This window comes from Eptatretus burgeri, chromosome 7, assembly GCF_056783735.1.
Source record: "Eptatretus burgeri isolate ZD-2024b chromosome 7, Ebu_testis_v1, whole genome shotgun sequence".
Taxonomy (NCBI): domain Eukaryota; kingdom Metazoa; phylum Chordata; class Myxini; order Myxiniformes; family Myxinidae; genus Eptatretus; species Eptatretus burgeri.
The window spans coordinates 47,386,943-47,408,268 of record NC_140967.1 but is presented as its reverse complement, the minus strand read 5'-3'; the positions used below and the strand labels follow the sequence as shown (position 1 = coordinate 47,408,268).

General features: G+C 43.0%; 2 protein-coding genes across 4 annotated transcripts in view; one reads left to right on the top strand and one right to left on the bottom strand.

Moving 5' to 3' along the window:
* LOC147023193 (uncharacterized) overlaps window positions 1–10,818 on the top strand; it is a 43,488-nt gene extending 32,670 nt beyond the window's left edge. For 2 of the 3 annotated variants that reach the window (XM_085888368.1, XM_085888367.1), the window contains exons 3-6: window positions 2,829–3,269; window positions 4,461–5,054; window positions 7,256–7,324; window positions 10,028–10,818. In XM_085888368.1, coding sequence (XP_085744494.1) covers window positions 2,829–3,269; window positions 4,461–5,054; window positions 7,256–7,324; window positions 10,028–10,549 — 1,626 coding nt within the window. In that variant the 3' untranslated portion in view covers window positions 10,550–10,818. The remainder of the gene's footprint in view (window positions 1–2,828; window positions 3,270–4,460; window positions 5,055–7,255; window positions 7,325–10,027) is intronic. The other variant, XM_085888370.1, reaches the window with a different exon arrangement.
* Window positions 1–21,326, bottom strand: part of MEAK7 (MTOR associated protein MEAK7) — a 92,055-nt gene that overhangs the window by 65,550 nt on the left and 5,179 nt on the right. The window lies entirely within an intron of this gene.

The following is a 21,326-nucleotide window of genomic DNA, read 5'->3' as shown; positions in this document are numbered from 1 at the left end:
TGGCGGCTTGGGATCCTCGGGTCCTGAGTTCAAGCCCTGTTGGCCGCTGAATTAAAATACACCAGGAGGTTGACTCAGCCTGCCATCCTTCTGAGGTCGACAAAATGAGCACCAGTGTACCGGTAAGGGGGACACTGCATCAGCGGCATAGCCGCGTCCCAACCAATGATGCAACCAGCAGCGACAGTGAAACCTAACCCTAACCCTCACCCTAACCCTAACAGTGAAAAACTTCTCTGGGTACAGTTTTACAATTCCGTGCAATATTTGGAGCACCAATGTCATATTTCCTCATCATCTCCAATGGTAGAAGGAATCGATATTCAGATCCCTGAGCCTCTCCTGGTAGCGAAGCTGGCATACTTCAGGAATGAGTTTGGTAGCTCTCCTTTGGACTCTTTCAACCTTTTCAGCCCCTTCTTTGTACCGCAAGTGCCACAAGTAGTTCCCATGTTCTAAGTGAGGTTGAATGAGTATCTTGCACAACAGAGGGAGAGTCCTTTTACCCAGGTGAATAAATGTTCTCTTAACTTTCCCAAGTAGTTGGTAGGCCTTGCTATAACAACTGAAGAGACATGCTCATGGAATTTCAACTCAGTATGAAATTGCACTTTCCTTCAATAAAAGGTAGTTGCCATCTTTCAGACCAAGCAATAACCCTATTCAGATCAGCTTGAAGATCTTCCATACATCTTGTTGTTTTCAGCAAAAAGCTGTACCATTCCTTCTTTTTTTGAATACACTGTCGAGGCTTGTATGAGAGCTAACACAGAATGTAAAAGGGGAGCAGGAGACAAGAGAGGTGGGAAAGGGAAGGAAAAAACAGTGTAGAACAGAGACATGAGGAGATCTGTGGAATGGAGAGGGATGGGGGTGGAGTACATAGGATGAACAAGATGGACACCACAGGGACTTTCAGGTCCTTACATGACAGGGACTTTCAGGAAGGAAAGCAGGGAATTTGAAGAAGGTGGGTTTGGGATGGATTAGCGAGGGTAGAAAAGATGGTGGTTTTGGATGTGGTAAGATAAGAAAGATATGGTGGTGAACAGCTGTTTTGAAGACTTGGAGGAAAGAGTGGGATTGAAGAGAGTGTGGGAGTTTGTTCCGAATGTGGGGAAAAAAGGAGGAATGAGAGTGAAGGTGAGCAGTGATTCTTGATTTTGGTAGTTTTACCAGGGGGGTTGCTGGCAGACCTTGAATGCCCTGCGGATATATGGGGGGGATATATCTCAGATAGAGCAGGGGAGGAAGGCTGGAGAGGAGAGGGTAGAAGAAAGAAAGACCACCAACCTACCTGCGGTGAGAAAGTGAGAGACCCAAAGACTCAGCCTCATCGTGGGAGATACCAATGATACTAAATGCCTTGGTTTCCTTTCTGTTTCCGAAATGAAAGACATTCCTTTCACTTCTGTTGATAAGTCATTGATGAAGACCACAAGCAGTGATGGCCTCAGAACACTGGCCTGTGGAATTCCACTTGCAAAAGATATTTTGGGTGAAGTAGCCCCATTCATGGTCACATACTGCAGCCTGCCTGTCAATATGTGATGAATCCAAGAAAAGATCTTTCCGCCGACTCCATCGGCTTTCAACTTCTTCAGGAGCCTCTCATAAGGGACACTGTTGAATGCTCACTTAAAATTGAGATGCAGCACATCTGGGGACTTCTGTTCATCAAGGAGTCCCACCTATTCCACCTACACCCAGAGAAGCTTTGCAGCACATAACTTTCCTGGTGTGAAGCCATCAGCCATGGTTTTTCTTAGATAAACCACATCTGTAAGTTGGACTCCAAAGCCAGTCGCTGACTGGGCATCTCCATCTTGCAATGTCTTTCTTTCACACATCTGAACTTTTATCCATCTAAAAGACCTTCACCTGCAGCTTGATGGAGTACTGCTCTCCTCTCTGGGCAGGTGCCCCTGCCTCACACCTTGTTCAGTTTGATGCCATGGAAACCAAGTACAGTACAGTACTTCAAATTCATTGAAATCTTCTGTGATGAAGGTGAGTCTCTGGGCTCATCACTTTTACATCATAGACAGGTCAGTGGTCGCTGTCTTTTACCACCTCCTTTCTGATCTTGAACCATTTTCCCTTGCCATACTGTGTCCACCCACCCCACCCCCCATTCCACCCCAGATTTATGTCGCATGAAACTCCCAAAATACACACTCACTGCTCACCTCCACTCATTCGTTCTTTTTTTTACCACACCTATGGAACCAACGTCCTCAGTCTCTTCAATTGTATTCTTCCCTCCAGGGTTTCAAGACAGCTTTTAACCACCATCTCAGGTCATCCCTCATCCACAACCATGGCACGTTCTACCCCCATTAGCCCTCCCCAAGTCCACCTCTTTCTGGGTTTCCAGTTTTTCCTTCCCCTGTGATTGAGAGTTTGCACCTGTATCTGTCTTGTTCACTCCCTGTCCTCATTCCTCTCCACATCCCTTGTTTCTCCAAGTCTTCCTTTATTTTTCCATCAACACTGCTGTTGGTGTGTTCCCCCACTGCCCCCCCTTTCTCTCTTTCTCATGTTCTTTTTGTTCTGTTATGCCCTGATCTGTTTCATGATAGCTCCTCTACAAGCCTCAAAACTGTCTCCAAAAAAGGTAGAAATGCTGCTTATCCATTGTATAGCAGGAATTTGTAACTTGCCAAGTGTACCAATACAGAATAGCCGATTCTTTTTGAAAAAGCAGTTGATGCACCCTTATTTTTACTTCATAGTAAACACTTATGTAACTATTTTCCTGCCTGATTGTAAATCTGCTTCTGATTTGCATACAAATAAAATAGGAAATTTTGTTTGTTTCCATACAGGTTGAACCCTGTCCGAGAAGTCCTGCCTTCCCCACTCTTAGGGCCACAGAACAAGGCAACTTTGATAATATTTACGACTCACCAAGCAGCCAACAATGGAAGTGTGTGACAAATAAAGAAGAGAACGACGACAACATTTATGACTCACCAAGCAGCCAACAATGGAAGTGTGTGACAAATAAAGAAGAGAACGACGACAACATTTATGACTCACCAAGCAGCCAACAATGGAAGTGCGTGACGAATAAAGAAGAGAACGACGACAACATTTACGACTCACCAAGCAGCCAACAATGGAAGTGTGTGACAAATAAAGAGAACGACGATAACATTTACGACTCGCCGGCAAGCACGTGGAAGGGTGCCATGAAGACAAATGTCCATTATGATATTTATGACTCGCCTGGCAGAGCAAGGGAGTGTATCATGGCTGATGATAAGGTCTGAAATGTGCCTGAACTTTTTTAACACCTTACTTAACCTGTCGAAATAGTTTGTGCATGTACTCATGTTTCATTGGTGTCATTTTGGATGTTTAAAAAGATTCAGGAGTTGCTCAACACCTCACTTTTGATTCCCTTCCAATATTCTCAACAAGCGAAACATCAACATCAACCCCTGTCTATTCTTTGTACACATTATGCAATTGGAACTTGGCTCAGCTGAGAGCATTTAGGCATTTCCGCAGACAAGCTGGAACATGTTAGAACAAGCAAATATTTATTGAGAATCGGTGTACGATAATTCTCAAAGTTCCGAGAACCATCATCCGGGACTGCACAGACCAGCACACAACTTACCGGCCCAGACACCTCTCTTACTTTTTGTTGACGCCGTCAGATCTTGAAGTCAGCTTCAACTTTCTATGACACCCGAGGCATTAGCTCTCACTTTTTACAATATTCCTTTGTCAAGTCTCGTTTTCCATAATAATACTTACGACTCACCAAGCAGCCTACGACTCACTTAAACCAGAGTTGGTGTCAAAGCCACCCAATGCTCGCCTGTTTATATATTTATCGTTTTTAAAAGACTAGTCTAATAATATTTTTTATATAGCATTGCAATGAAGTCTGATCCAAATAATTTTAAAGCAACATATGTATTTGTATATTGTAATCAGTAAAAAATAGTGTGGCAGATAAAAACATTAGAAAGGAAATAAATTGCACCAAAAACTTTAACATTTTCACGCTCATGCTGACGCTCACGCTCACGTCGGGGGTATCGCTACATCTCTCTGTTCTTCGAACAGGTCAGCTAAAAAGGCATTAAACATAAAAAGCTGACATGTCATTGATACACAAGACATTTCAGCTTTTCATGTTTGATTAATTTGTAAAAATTTCTAAAAACATGTTTCCACTTTGTCATTATGGGGTATTCAGTGTGGATGGGTGACAAAAAAAATTAAAATTTAATGCATTTTACATTCAGGCTGAAACACAAGAAAATGCGACAAAAGTTGAGGGGTGTGAATAATTTCTGATGGCACTGTATGTATGTTGAATCAGAATGAATTTTTATTCTTCTAGAAAATAACAAGAAAATGTTTGCTTTGATTTATACCCTTTCAGCGTTACTGTTGCCTTGCAATTGTTTTTCATTTCCTCCATATTTATCTTCCTGCAGCCAAGCTTCCCATTATCACTTCAGGAAAATTTTGAATCAATAAGTGCTGATGATACTTATGATGTTCCTCCTGGATGGGCCTCGATATACATCTCTCCAAATCCCAAAAATACAAATGAGCCAGTAACACAAGTGATGGAATCTACTTCCATCAATACTACTTGCAATGATGAAGTTTATGACATCCCACCATTCAGAGCACCCCAGGACCAAGATTCAGAAATCTACGATATCCCTCATGGTCCCAAAGCATGTTCCACTGACTTTTGTGTTCTTGAAAAAGCAAATGAAACACAAACGTCAACTCCACATTCTTCAGCAGCACAGATTCAAAATATAAATGAAGAAAGCAGTGAGATGGCAGATTTGTATGACGTACCACGGCGAGTGTACGCAGCGATCCACAAGAAAGACGATGTCTATAACATGCCATCCTCATTGTCCCATGAGTTTGAGGGTGCATTACACCTTACAGGGAGTGTGAAAATGGATGCAATGCAGTTGGGCAATCAAGCGAGGCAGCTTCCATCTGTTCCATGCAACCCAGCTAATGGACATGTGGAAAACTCATCTGATGAATTTGACTACGTTGAGGTTTGTCTATATTTCATGTTCACCTGCTCGTTGTCCTCTACACTTCTGTTGTGCGTCACGTTTTATTTCATTTTAAACAAAAATAGGCACCAGCCATAACAACGTTGTCCTCTTTCTTCTGTGACGTCTTTCATCTGCCACCAATATCGCACCTCTCTGCTTTTCCATCCTCACCACTTTCAATCACCTTTTTTATTTGTCTTTCTTTTCACACCTGTACATTTCCGAGCTTACACTTTATCTTCCACACTTATGCTGCATTTTCTATCTTGGATTTTATATACCAAATCCCTCCTTAAAAAAAAATATTTTGTTCTCTATATCCTCTTCCATCGATCTTTCTCATTCAAACTCACTTCCAAGTTACCCAATAGTCTTCCAATGAATCAATTTTAATATAGCTAAACAAATGCAAACTCCATTGTAATCCCACTAAATTGCAGAGACAGATGTTTTTGAAGTAATAAGGATCAGAAGAAGATGGCAGTACTTTTCTATACATCATATAGTGTGATTACCTGGTTATACCTGGATATTTTCCGATATCGTGCCAAGGCTGTCTAGTAAATAGGAGATCAAAGCTCTGAGCAATATACAGTACTGATCATTCCTCTTCTTTGTTCGTATGCAGCACAAGGCTGTGAGATGGCATCATTGGCTGAGGGTGTGGCTGTGCCACTGATGCTGGTTAGAACAGGAATTTGGAATTTGTTCAGGGTGCTGACTATAGCTTGCCTACTCTTCATGAAGGACACCATGGGATCTTTGATGGCCACCAACTAATGCAGGCAAACAGGACACCCATTTAACATTCATCCAAGGGACAGCCCATACATTGATGAATCACCCTGCCTGTGAAAATTTACAGTTTATAGCTGGGTCAGGATTAAAACCCAGGCTAGACAGCTTAGAGGCAAGTGTGTGTACCTGTAGGCCATTCTCTCAGCACTATACTGATCGATGTGATGACCATTAAATGTTCAGTCTGAATTCATTGTACAAAATTAACAGCATTGTTAAGAAATTAATCCTGAAACACCTATAGAAATAATGTCCTTGATCATTGATTAATTATTGGGCTATTTAACTACCACTTTTGTGCAGAATAAGGCTAAAGTGCGTCGAAGGTGAATATGGAAAAAAATTCAAACTATATTCCCCATGGCTAGTCGATCATATGTATGAAGGTTCACATCAATCTGTTCAGTGGTTCTGGAAAATATTTTTTAAACGTTTTTATATTTATTCCAACATGGCCGTCAGACCTATGAGGTCATCACTTTAATTCCTCACTCACATCGGGTTGTAGATCAGATATATTATGATGTTTCAGATTTTTTGGAAAAGGATTTCGATTCAACCAATTATGGCTGGAATACCACATCACCAACATCATCGTTATCACCCTATATACCCTATGGGAAGTTGACGACGTATGCCAGGTTTCAATGTTTTTTTGTTGAGCAGTTTCGGAGATGTCCAAATTTTTTCCTTTAATCCAATATGGCTGCGATACCATGTGACCTATGATGTGAGAGTTATCATGAAAATTTTCTGTATGGAGAGTCCCTCCGAAGTTTAAAGTTTCACATCAATCAGACAAGCGGTTATAGAGAAAAAATATTTAAGCAAAAATATATTGATGCGGACACACACACACACACACACACACACACACACACACACACACACACACACACACACACACACACACACACACACACACACACACACACACAGCAATAGTTTAGCAACTCCTTTGGGGTGAGACTAAGAAAGAGGCTTCACAGTGGCAAAACATCAGATAGGCACAGTGTGGCTGATTTGTCTCCAGGGCAATATCAGTTGGTGATCTTTTGAGACTGGATGAGACCATGTTGATAATGATGGGCCCTGGCAAGTGAACAGGCAAAAAAAATAAACCTCCCTGTCATTGCAACACAAGATTGCATAAAATGGTCCCAGAATAACAGATCTTTCCACAGCAAATGTTTACTGTTACCACCGCAGGTAGAAAGGCTAAATGGTGTGGATTCATTTGTTGATAGTGCAGATTCGAAGTCCTTTATCATCTTGCCGTGATACAAAGACATTCGCACACCTTGCCATTAAACAAAGATAGAGATTTGCAGATCTCTGACCTGTCAGTCTTCTTTTGCTTCTTCTCATGTCTCCCGTTCTACTTGGTTTTTTTTTTTTAGGACACTGATGAGGCTAGTAATGAAAGTCTTGGAGTGCATTGCACTACTGATATGATGGATAAAACAAAAGTAAGTATTGTGATCAATGTTTGGGGATCTTGGAACCTTTGGGGTTTGAGGGTTGCTTCGTGCATGAAGGAAGTTTTTTTTTTTAATTGTGGTTCTGAAATGGTAATCTCACAGCATGGTATACGAGTTAAATCCGGTGAAAATTTATCCCACAAGTAGTTGGGTTCATGGATTTCGGATCAAGTAATTTACACATGTGGTTAAATATATTTCCTTACAAATAGAATGCATTGAAATTTATTTCACCTGACAGGTGTTACCTGAAATATAATCCTTTATTTGTATATTCTTTAAAAAAAAATTATTTCTTTATAAAGCAGCTTTTGTACATGGTTTTGCAATTGAAATTGACATTTGAAATAAAGTAAAACAATAGTGAGAATTGCTTTGCAATCCATGTCCCCTTCTGGTCCCAATGAATGTTCAGGAGATAAAAAAAAATTGTTTGCATTTAATGCATGCTCGAGCCGATATGGGAACCCAAATGAAAAAGAAGAAACTCTTTATCCCACATTGTTTGGGTCGATTCAGCAAAATAAAAGGAAAAGCAATTTTCATTTACTGATATATTTTGTAGACGAGAAACCAATAAAGACAAATGGGAGAACAAACCGGAGATAAAAATTAGTTTGCTTCAATGCATGCTTGGGCCTGATACCGGAACGAAAATGACGAAGAAGAACGGTCTCTCTAACCCACCATATTTGATTTGCTTCAAGGCTTTGTCTATTTCATTTTATAAATAACCTAACATGCATACATGAAGCAAAAACATGCGTACAGCTTATGTGCATATATTAATACAGTGTGGTTATATACCTGGGATCATTCCAATTGCACTGGGCCATGGACTAACAACCAGGCCTAAGGCCTGAGGCCTGCTGATCTGTGCTGTTTCTTTTAATGGTGGTGCATGATTTTGTTGGGGTGGAGTCAGGCCAGCTGTCCAGCCAATGTATGTAAAGCAATGGAGTGGAGTCAGGGCAGCTCAACACTGAACCCTGTTTGTGTGATATTTCCTAAGTTTAAAAAGGACATAACTCTGTGAAAAATTGATGAAATACCCTGGAACTCGAACTTGTTCTGTAACTTATCATAATAAAGCCATGTACTAAGTTTCAGTTGAATATGTTAAAGGATTTCGGAGAAAAAAAAGTCTTAATAAAAACCCAGGAAGAACAGATGGACAGATGGACAGACGGAGATCAAACCTATAGTCCCCTCCAGTGAAATCGGAAGGGGACTAATAACTAGAATGGCACCCGGTAGAGCGCATACCTCCACCAGGCTGAACACTTTACATTTTGTATTCCACCGACAGCCCGCATCTGCATCCGGACCTTAAAAAAAATCAAATCGGTTTGTTTTTGTCACCTACCCAACTTATCCACCAAGCTTTGTCATAATCCATCCACAACTTTTTGAAATATCATGCTATATATCGTTTTTTGCCCCCATCTCTCAATGGTGAAGGAGGAGGAGGAGATTGAGACCACACTGTGTAGAGCGTTGGTGCTGCTTAAGCAGTCTCTTTGGCTATTGAACACAATCCTGGACGGGTCGCCACTCCGATACAGGATACCAGCATGCTGGCACTCATTTTGCCGACCTCGGAAGGATGACATGCCGAGTTAACCCCACCTGGCATTAATTCAACAGCTGAGCGGGATTTGAATTCAGGACCCTCGGATCCAAAGCCCGCAACCCTAACCATTAAGCCAAAAACTTCTCATATCTGTATCGGCTCTTCACCAAAATTGAATCAATTCGTCTTTGTCATACACCCAACATGTCCACCATGTTTCGTCCGAAGCTATCCATAACTTTTTGAAATATCCTGCTATCTATTGTTTTGGTTCGATCACTGAATGGTGAAAAATCACTTTAAAAATCCTCACATCCGTACCTGAATCTTCACCAAAATTGAATCAATTATCCGTGTCACACACCCAACCTGTCCCCCATATTTCGTCCAAATCAGTTCATAACTTTCTGAGATATTCAGCTCATGGGCAGACAAATAGACAGAGGTAAAAACATAATCTCCGTCCACCTTCAGTGACCGAGGTGAAAATCAGGGAATATTTTTGAAATAAGATATTCAAATACATCACTGACTGGGATTTGTACATTATGCTGCCCACCCTCCAAATCCCATCTCACCAAGGCCCTCCTCCACTTCCTCTCTGTATACACCATGTAATCACTTCCCAAAATTCCCATCGGCCTCCAGTATGTGCATGTACATTTCCTGCAGAGTGAGTGTTGGGTAAGATGTTATTATAGAAAAGGATTATGATCACGTTCATGTATGTTTTAGAATGGAGGATTTTCAAGAGAAAACAACACAGAAAAGAGTATGTCCCAATACGAAGCAACATATGGGACAAACGGATGTCGAGATATATGAGCAGACGGACCTGTCTGCTGGACTTGACCTCTACTCTCTGTTCTGAGCCATAACGTGTTCTCTTTAATGTGTGCACAGCTACTGCAGATATTATTCTCATAATGACTGCTTTGATGAGAATATACGAAGGGCATAATGGACTAAATATCCTTTTCCCCTTTTTGGTTTATTCAATATTTCAACGTATAGTCTCTAACCTGGTTACCGCAGATTGCCTGCAGAATTTAATGGATGTAAAACACAAGAAATTAATTAGCCCTAACCCCTTGCCTCAATCTTTTCATATTCCACAGGTGAATGCACAGCAATATGTGACAGCCAAGTCCACGAATGGCAGGAATGCAGTGGAACATAGTCCATTGGCGTTGCTCTCTCCAAGCTCATTGTCCCGTTATGATCGCAAATTGCTCCGATTCTATGCTGAACAAAGCAAGCTTCCACAAGCAGCACTCGTCAAGGCCTCAGAGGCGTGCATTGCATGTCTTAGTGCCGAGTCACCAACACCACACCCTCGGCAAATTCTTGAACATGGACGCACACTCATTCTCAAAGGCCACAAGCTTGCCTTTCTTAGCGATGCAGTGGCTAGGTATTCACGATCATCCCAGCTACGCAATGCGGCCTCTGCCTCGGCTGATTCGGTTAGCAGCCAACTCAGGAGATTGGCCGCTGTGAGCAAACATGCAGCTGGAGGTCTGGAACAGGCAGGAGATGGTGGTATGGCTCTACGTGATGAGGTGGTTAGGCATGTGGCTGAGTTAGCAGTGGCAACAAAGGACATTACCGCACAACTAGAAAAGCTTGCGAGAGATTAATATGGATTTCTCGTTTTCTTATATTTTGCTCAAAATTCTCCATTTCTTATTCTTCTTTATTTCTTTTCCTTACATTTGAACATTTGTTATTCAGCAAAAACATTTTTCCTCTCCTTCAATATTGTCTTTCTTTAAAAAAATGATTTCACCCTGAAATGGTAAATAGCTGACATTTATTCCAGGCAACGCATCTGTAGCTTCATAATCTGTTCACTGAAATGTGTTTGCTAAATTTGTTGTATAATCCAAAAATAAAGATTCACGTATGTCATATGTGTTATAGAATACTTTATGTATGGACTCGCAGAACCTACCCATCGCTTCACTGAAGGACCAATTAGTCGTCCTGTTTACCAAAAACTTTGGGTGAGAAGGAAAGGAAGACAAATTTACCAGTGCATAGAGTGCTTTAACCTCTTTCCCCACCCTCTCCCCATTTGCCCCCCGTTTGTCCTGATGTCCATTCCCGCAAGAAATGTCTCACACATGATGACAGGCTTTGAGAGGCCCCTCTGGTTTTTGACAATCCTGGACAGGTTGCCACTCCAACACAGTATACCAGCATGCTGTCACTCATGGCACAATTGAGAGATGAGGCCAAAAACTAGATATTGTTATAGTATGCTCATTTTAATATCCCCAGTCTCCCACCTTGTCAGAGGGGCAGGGGACAAAGAGCAGAAGGATGGAAAGGATCCGTTTTGTGAGGGAGCAAAATGACCGAGGGATGGAGGGTCTGAGAGGGGGGTGTTTCCCGAATTTCTTCCCCCCCCCCTAATAGTCGGGAAATTTTGTAATCTTACCCTTTAAATTGTACATTGTAACACACTCTTTTATGCAAAATTAAAACAAAGTATTGTTTTCCTGATGAATTTTGAGTTTTTTTTAACTCCTGAATATGTTGAACTTTACATTGTTTCACATATTATGTTGTAATGAGTAAAATATAAACTCAAATTTAAAGATAAACTTCGATTTGGCCATGCCCTATTCTGCAATACAGACTTTCGGTAAATCTAGTGCAATTGCTTCATGTCACTGGTAGACCCGGATGAAGAGTTTGCGGGGTCCAGGCCATTATAAATGTTTTAAGGGAGACCAAGAGAGAGGCCATGGTAGACATGAGAAAAAGCCCAGATTTCTGTTGAAAAAAAACAAAGTTTAATTGCACAATAAAACAAAGCGCATTACTCTTACCTTTAGAAGTCAACATTGCCTTGCAAAAAAAAAAAAATTCTGCTTTGGAACTGTATACTAACATGGCATGTGCCTCCTGTAGATACATTTTTATTATAATGGGTTTGAAGGTGATGAAATAAATAAATTGATGATAGTTAAAACTTGGTATTAAAATGAAAATGTTAAACCTGAAATAAAATGTACTCAAATATGATATGATGTTTTAAGTATGTATCCATCTGGAATTAACATAATTATATTTCTCCTTTGAATGGAAAGATCACCTGGATATTAAAAGTGTAAACAGGTTGAACTTTGCCAGTAAGTTTAATATAAGAAGAATGGCCGATCATTTTAAAGCTATCTAAAAGAATTTTTTTAGAGAAAACACAAACAAGTTGGAATGTGGATTTAAGAAAATATCCAGATGTATCCACTAAGCCTTGGTTTTTCAAACCCGGGGGCGCGACCCCAAGTGGGGTCGCCGAGCAAATTCCGTGGGGTCGCGGGCATCTGCTTGCAGCGAAAAAAATTTGTCTATTTTCGATCGGTGTTCGCTTTTACGGGATGTAATATAAACGGTTCGTTCAAAGTATGGGAACCGGCACAACATGATGCTTGGAATGGGATCCAGCCGATGCGCGGGCTCGCTGAAGGGCGGTTCATTTTGGCGGGAAATTAGTGGTTTGATCCACGGCCTCTCAGACTCAGACTCTGACTCTATCATTAACATTCACGTCTCCACGTACGACTCGAGACCTTATTTGTGATGGCAGCACCGGCCACCAGCAAATCTCGAGAACGTTCTTACGAGGATAAATTTCTGGACCTTGGATTTTACTACGTGGTGGATAAAAGTGGGGCACAGAGGCCTCAGTGTGTGATTTGTTTCGAAGTGCTTTCTACGGAGTCTATGAAACAAAATAAGTTGCAGAGGCATTTGACAACAAAATATGCGCCTTATCAGGATAAGGAGAGAGCGTTCTTTGAGAGGAAACTTCTTGCACTCAAGAATACGCGGCTTGACAGAGAGGGTACATGCCATCAGACCAATTCTCGGGCATTAGAGGCCTCGTATCGAGTGTCGCTCCATGTTGCCAAGACTAAAAAGCCTCACTCCATTGCGGAAGAACTCGTGCTGCCATGTGCAAAGGACATGGTATCTCTAATGGTTGGGGAGGAAGCGGCGAAGAAACTGGCAGTTATACCCCTCTCTGACAACACCATCCAATGCAGAATTGAAGATACGAGTCTGGATGTAACGGCTCAGGTCGTACAGAAGATCAAGGAATCGCCGTGGCACGCCATACAGTTGGACGAGTCCACTGATATCGCATCGTACGCGCAACTCATCGTCTGGGTCCGCTTCATCAAGGCTGATAACTTTGTCAATGAGCCTCTGCTCATCAAACCAATGAAGGCCACCACCAAAGGCGAGGACATTTTTGGGAGAGTAGAGCAGTTTTATCGTGACCATGATCTGGACTTCGGAAAGTTGCTCGGTTCTACAACAGATGGTGCGCCAGCAATGTTAGGAGTGCATTCTAGATTCAAGGTTAAATTGCTTGACGTGGCTCCTCAGACCTCCATGGTACACTGCATGATTCACCGAGAAGCGCTCACCTCTCGTACTATGCCAGAAACCTTGCAGAGCGTGCTCTCAGAAGTCGTAAAATGGTGAATCACATCAAATTGAGCGCCCTCAACACTAGGTTATTCAGGCTATTCTGCGAGGAGATGGATGCCGACAATAATAATTTACTATTCTGCACTCAAGTCAGATGGTTATCTCGAGGAAACCTTCTTCTGCGCATTTACGAGCTCAAAGATGAACTGAAGGAGTTCCGACACACACAAGGGAAAACGGCATGGGTAGCGTTGCTTGAGTCGGACTCTTGGCCGTCAGAACTGTGCTATCTCATTGACATCTTTGAACATTTCAATGTCCTCAACTGCTCCGTCCAAGGCAAAGACGCCAACCTCATGATTTTTCACGACAAAATGAGCGGATTTCTGGCGACTCTAAAATTACTGGCAGACAAAGCAACTGTTAAGCGCTTCAGCCTTTCCCCCCATCTGGTGGAGCATCTAATGACCTGCCAGTACGATGATACTGAGCTCGACAGTCTTTCTGGAGAGATAGCACATCACCTTCGGTCGCTCATTGAACAGTACGAGCACTATTTCCCTGAGCTGGATGTGTAGTCCTGTTCTGTGGTTCGGGACCCTTTCACGGCTCCACTGGACTCGATTTCTGATGAAGATGATACAGCACAGGAAGAGCTTGTACAGCTCCAGCAGGATTCAGGAGCGCAGACTCTTGTGCGGACGAATTCATTGTCGACATTCTGGTGCAAAATGCTGCCGTCATACCCGACCCTGTCACGGCACGCCATTAAGGTTCTCATGCCATATCCTTCATCATACTTTTGTGAGCAGTCGTTCTCCACCATGGTGGTGATTGAAACAAAGTACAGAAATTGCCGAGAAATGGAGCATGATATGATCCTGGCATTGTCATCTACTTCTCCACGAATAGAGAAGTTGGTTTCTGAAAAACAGGCTCATCCTTCTCACTAATATATCTAAATGTCATTCGGACTAAACTTCTGAAACATTCAACTGTACTATTTGGATACTGTCGGCTATTCTCCATTTACTCGTCTATGAAAACATGACGATGGTGAATAAAGTAAACAGTAAATGTTCTTGTCTCATATGAAATCTTATCTTGTATATTATGAATTGGGTTTTGAATCCTTTGGGTCACGCAATGTAGAGAGGTTCTGAAATTGGGTCGCCACTAAAAAAAGTTTGAAAACCACTGCACTAAGCTCTAGTCGCTTCAAGATAATATTGTTGTGGGCCAGGGTTCGGTGGCGATAAATGACCACAAGGTGGAGCTAGGTGGATAAACGACCATGAGAGCCGTCTCCCACCGAACACCTGGAATTAAAAGGTCGTCACCCTGGATAACTCCAGAGTCGACGGGCCACTTAAAGGACCGTGATCGCCAATTCTCTGACGGCGTGGGGTAGGGTCAATAGCCAAATTTCAGTATACCAAAGTAGCCACATCGTCAAATTACCGGGGAAGTCACACCCTCGGCCGACTCTGTCCGATCCGAGTCGCAGGTAACGACTCGGATCCGGAGTAACCGAGCCGAGTTACCAGAGCTGCGCCGGTCCCAATAACAACTTACGGCACCAACGGCCTTACTATTTCTCAAACCCGCACCGTGCTGGGTCAATGAATAAAAACACAAACAACGAACTGGAACATTTAACATGAGGGTTTATTTATAACCAATTATAATCGGGGAGGGGAGCACACAAAGAGCAGAGTTGTCACGAATAAAAGAAATACAATTTACAAGGAACGAAAAGCACTTAACAGTTTCTACTTACAGGATGACGCCACACACACACACACACACACACACACACACACACACACACACACACACACACACACACACACACACACACACACACACACACACACACACACACACACACACACACACAATAAATGGACCCCGTGGGTCCATTTTGGGTCCTCAGCTCAAGAGGGAAAGGCGAACTGGGGGACCAGAGCCTGGCCGGGGTACCTTCCCACCTCGTGCAGTCACACCGACTCCAAACCACCACAGTGAGCCTCAAACCCACGACCCGAAGTCCATGGCCCACGATAGAGACCAAGCCACCACGACCGCAGACCGCTCGAACCACGACCACCACTGTGAGCCCCTCAAAGGACCACAGACCGCTCAAACCACGACCACCACTGTCGCAGTCCTCTCGTCTTTTCTACCACTCTCTTGAGGTCCGAGCGATTTCTTCTTTCGCCACTCGCCTCCCGATTGGACGGTGAATCTCGGGGGGGGGGGGGGGGTGTCGAGGCGTCTCGGAAGCCCGTCTCCCGAAGAGGCTCCGTAGTAGCTTTCGGCACGCTGGCCTTCCATTGGCTGGGGCGTGTGTGTGATGCTCGCCCTTCGCTCATTGGCTGGAGGAAACATTCCATGCCCTTCCTCAGGGCAGAGCCTAGATCTGAGGCGATAGAGGCTCCGCCCATGCCTTCAGCCAAAAACATGTGGACGATGGTGACCGGGTTGAGTGAGGGACATTGCCGTTGTTGTTGTAGTTGTAATAGATGTATAAAACCTGACTATAAAATAACTCACAGCGCACACACGAAATTCACATTAGACATAGGGGATGGATTCTAACTATACACATACTTATCGAAATAACTGAACTACGGGGACTCTGGCTGTTTGTGTGCAAAAGGTTTCCAAATCCGTAACAATATATCTTCCCAGTTTTTGGAGAAGCAGACTGACTTTTTAACCTCCATATGATGGAAACTTGTTTTAATGACCATTAGAGTTGGCATTTGACATCATTCTAGCATTCTGTGCGTTTTTTTGTATTAAGAAAGGATTAACATGTCTGGATTTGAAATATATGTTACAACCATTCAACCAGGTCAAGCCGGGGCTGTATGGAGACCCGAAGATAAGCTTCGCCTGGAAGATGTCAAGACCAGACAAGATGGCGCTAGTGCCAAAGATGATAAAAAAAACTGTCTTACTGAAACTATATAAAGACTAAGATTCTCCATTTGTATTTGAGATCTCTGTAATGCGTTTGTCTGTTCAGAACCTCCAATGCACGCATGTTAAATGTGTCGTGTATGTGAATAAATGTTCTAAATTGTACTGAAGTTGTGTGTCTGTATCTACACTCCATTTCCCTCCATGAATTCACAAAGTTCAAATTTGTAACTAAATATTTCCTGAAAACATACATCAATGATCATAGCACAGATTAGATCATTAAACTGCCCTTTTCCAAGCTTTACGATGAGCAAAATCGTCTATAATGTGGTCAAAATTATTACCGTCTGCAATACAAAGAAAGTGGAAGAAAATCGTCTGTAATGTCATCAAAAAGATTGGCGAAGGCTTCATCCTGAAGCCTGAAGTGCAGGGCCCCTTCAAGTGTGGGGCCCCAGGCCATGGCCTAAACTGGCCTATGTCTCAATCCAGCCCTGATCACTGTGATGCTTGGGACCTCGCACTGAGATCTTGGTAGGTCTCTATCTTCGCCTTGATCAACAGCTTCTGTGTGTGCATCTACTGTGCATTATGGCTAATACAGCACAGGTGCAGTTGTCATTGATACAATATTTTGCTCCGAGTTACATAATGTCATTCAACAAATGAGAAACATCCTACATTTGGCGGATCTATAATACTTGTTAATGGGCTGGCATTTGTTATTTGCTGCTGTGTACATTGAATAGTAACTGTCACCAATAAAATGCAATGATATTACGGATATGGTTTGTCATGCAGCATCGAGGGAAACCGCCCAAAGGTTGACAGAAACCTTGTCACAACATGAAAATCTATCAAAAATTTTGATGAGGTATATTATTTTGTGAAAGCAGTATTTTTCGCTATTATTGGAAATAATTATTGGCAAATTATATTTCGCTATGATTGGCAAATTCAATCCCATTCTTCCCTCTCAGCCTTCAAAACAGCTGTTCCCTACCACCTCTTATCTTCCCCCATCCAAAACCTCCATCTTTTATACCCCCGTCAATCCACCCCAAACCCACCTCCTTCAAATTCCCTGCTTTCCTTCCTGAAAGTCCCTGTAATGTCCATCTTGTATACTCCATGTGCCCCGCTCCATTCCTCTCCCTTCCACAGATCTCCTCATGTCGCTGTTCCCCGCAGTTTTGTTCTCCCCCTCTTGTCTCATGCCCCCCCCCCTTGCTGCGCACTGTGTGTTAGCTCTCATACGAGTCTCGACAATGTAAACAAAAAAAATAAATCAGGAGGCTGTTCAGGTATATAAATAAAGCGGTAAACTATATACAAAAGCATTAGAGTTGGCAACTGTGTGATAATAATACGAGTTATAGTGCCTTCAGAAAGTATTCACACCCTTTGACTTTTGTCACATTTTGTTGTGTTTCAGCCTGAATTGAAAATGGATTAAAAATTTTTTTTTTAAGTTTCACAAATCTATACAAAACCCTTTCATCGATTTTTCATCCCGTAATGACAGAGTGGAAACATGTTTTCAGAAATTTTTACAAGTTTATTAATAATGAAAAGTTGAAATGTCTTGCGTCAAGAAGTATCCAATCCCTTTGCAATGACATTCCAAATTGAGCTCAGGTGCATCCAATTTCCTTTGATCATCCTTGAGATGTCTCCACAACTTGATTGGAGTCCACCTATGGCCAATTAATTGATTAGACAGGATTTAGAAAGAAACACACCTTTCTCTATGAGGTCCCACAGTTGACAGTGCATGTCAGAGCAGAAACTCTACCAGGAAGTCCAAGGAACTGTCCGTAGGACTCCGAGATAGAATTGTGAGGAGGTATAGATCTGGTGTAGGGTACATAAACAATTTCTAGAGTTTTTAAAGTTCCCAAGAACACAGTGAGCTCCATCATTAGGAAATGAAAAGGATATGGAAATACCCAGATGCTTCCTGGAGCAGGCTGTCCGACCAAACTGAGCAATCGGGCAAAAAGGACCTTGGTCACAGAGGTGACCAAGAACCAAATGACCATTCTGACAGAACTACAGAGTTCCTTGGCTGAGATGGGAGAACCTGCCAGAAGGGCAACAGTCTCTGCAGCGCTTCACAAATCCAGGCTTTATTGGAGAGTGGCTAGATGGAAGCCACTCCTGAGAAAAAGGTCCATGACAACACACCTGGAGTTTGCAAAAAGGCACATGAAAGACTCTGAGAGCATGAGGCAAAAGATTATGTGGTTTGATGAGATGAAAATTGAACTCCTTGGCCTAAATGTAAAGCACTACATCTGGGGGAAACCGAGCACAGCTCATCACCCATCTCACACAATCGCTACCTTGAAGCATGGTGATTGCAGCATCAAGCTATGGGGATGCTTTTCAGTGGCAGGGACTGGGAGATTTGTAAGGATATAGGAAACAATGAATGGAGCTAACTACAGACAAATCCTTGACGAGAACCTGGAACAAGCTCATTCAAGAACATCTTCATCCTAAACCATCGCTGATTGTGCAAAGGTTCAAATTCAACTCTCTGTTTCAGAGACTGAGACAATCGATTACAGCATCTGTTGCTGATTTGAGGCACATATCGGAGGACTGTGAATTTGGGGTGACATTGGAGGAAATGCTCAGGGATAGACTTGTGTGTGGTGTCAAAGATGAGCGCATTCAATATAGGTTGTTGTCAGAAAAGGGTTTGAATTTCAAAAAAGTCATGGAAATAGCTCAGGGATGGAAGTTGTTGCTAAAAATGCAACAGATATTCAAGCAATGAATGCCTCTGTTTTTCCACATGGGAGGGAAGAGAAAGTACATAACGTTTGGGTCGATAATCAACAGTACAACCAGTCCAAGAGTATGACCAGCACTGGCAACCAAGGTAATTGTGACCCTTGAAATGAGGAGAGGGGCCAAAGTTCAAATGGAAATTTTGCAGCCTGTTTCCGATGTGCCAGTTCATCCCATGCACCTGACGAATGCCGGTTTAAGGACGCTGAGTGCAATTTCTGCCACCGTGTCGAGCATATTGCCAAGGTTTGTAGAATTAAAAAGAGGTCCAGTATGCGATTTAGGAAGCAGAAAGGGCAACACGCAACAAACATGGTTCAACGTGATTCTGAAGTTGATGATGTGAAGGATTCGGATGACGTTTATACCATGTGTAGTGTTGTTTCCGGAAATAGGGGAATCCACCCTCTGGTGGCAGATTCTGTCACAGGTGGTAAGAAGGTCAGGATGCAGATTGATACAAGAGCCTCTGTTTCAGTGATGAGTGCAAAGTTGTGCAAAGAGATCTGGGCTAAATCCCCGGCAGTGCACAAATCGGGTGCTGTTTTACGCACTTACACAGGTGAGCAGATCAAAGTGGTTGGATCGATTGCTGTTGTGCAATATGATGGCCAGAAATTCACCATACCTCTCATGATCGTGGATGGTGTCGGCCCAAGCCTTGCCGGGTGTGACTGGCTGAAGGTGTTCAAGCTGAAATTCGCTGAGATTTGTCACATTGGAGCATCGGCATCACACGAACCTGTGGTGGAACAATACCCAGAAGTTTTTCGGAGTGGACTTGGCAAAGTGAAGAACATGACTGCTAAAATCCATATGGACCCATTGACTAAGCCCAAGTTTTTCAAATCACGACCAGTGCCCCACATCATGAAGGGGAAGGTCGAGCTTGAGCTTGGGCGCCTACGGAAGGAGGAAATTATAGAACCCGTAGAGTTCTCAGACTGGGCGACACCAATAGTGCCTGTCATAAAAAGTGATGGCCAAGTTTGCATATGTGGTGATTATAAGCTTCCTGTAAATCAAGCAGAAAAACTTGACAGCTATCCGATTCCTCGGATTGAGGACTTGTATGCCACCCTAAATGTAGGACAGACTTTCACGAAGCTTGATCTCAGCAGTGCTTACTTGCAATCACCTTTGGATGAGGCTTCAAAGGATTGCACAACCATAAATACTCACTGTGACCATTTCAGATATACCTCCCTTCCACTGGGGATTTCCTCATTACCCTCCATTTTCCAGCGAAGCATGGACACCCTTCTGCAGGATATTCCCCATGTCACTGTCTGTATTGATGACATCTTTATTTTGAGGAAGACCGAAGCCGACAATGTGAAAAATCTGGATGCAGTGCTCCATAGACTTTCAGATTCTGGAATGACTGTTTGCAAGGAAAAATGTGTTTTCCAAGCCAAGGAGGTGGTGTATCTGGGTTACAGGATCGATGCAGAGGGGCTACACCCTGCAGTTGACAAGGTTCGAGCGGTGGTGGAAGCTCCTGTTCCCAGGAATGTGTCAGAACTGAAATCTTACCTGGGGCTCTTGAACTACTATGGGAATTTTCTGCCTGGCCTGTCAACAGTACTTGCACCACTTAATGCTATGCTGACTAAAGCAACCATTTGGATTTGGGGCCCAAAGCAAGATGAATCTTTCAAGGCTTCAAAACAGCTGTTAAGTTCTTCCAAGGTTCTGGTGCATTATAATGCAAAGAAAGATCTACTACTTGCACGTGATGCCTCACCATTTCGGCGTTGGGCCAGTTTTGTCTCATCGTATGCTGATGGAACCGAGAAACCGATCGCATTTGCCTCACGCAGCCTCGCATCTGCGGAGAGAAAATACAGCTCGAGAAAGAAGGCTCGGCGGTGGTTTTCAGGGCGAATAAATTCCATTCATACCTTTTTGGTTGGCATTTTGAAATCACCAACGACCACAAGCCACTGCAGTCCTTATTCGGTGCTACCAAAGGAGTTCCTGTGTTAGCTTCTTCGAGGATGCAACGCTGGGCACTAATTCTGGCGGCATATGATCACTCTTTCTCGCACAAGCCAGGCAAGGATATGGGGCATGCTGATGCCGTGAGTCGTTTGCCTTTACGGGAAAGCTCCAGATTTGTGCTCACTCCTGAAGACAAGGTACTCATCATGGAATTCCTGGATTCTTCACCAGTAATGGCTGAAGACATTCGTCAGTGGATGGATCATGACCCAGTTCTTCATGCGTGCACTGTTGCAT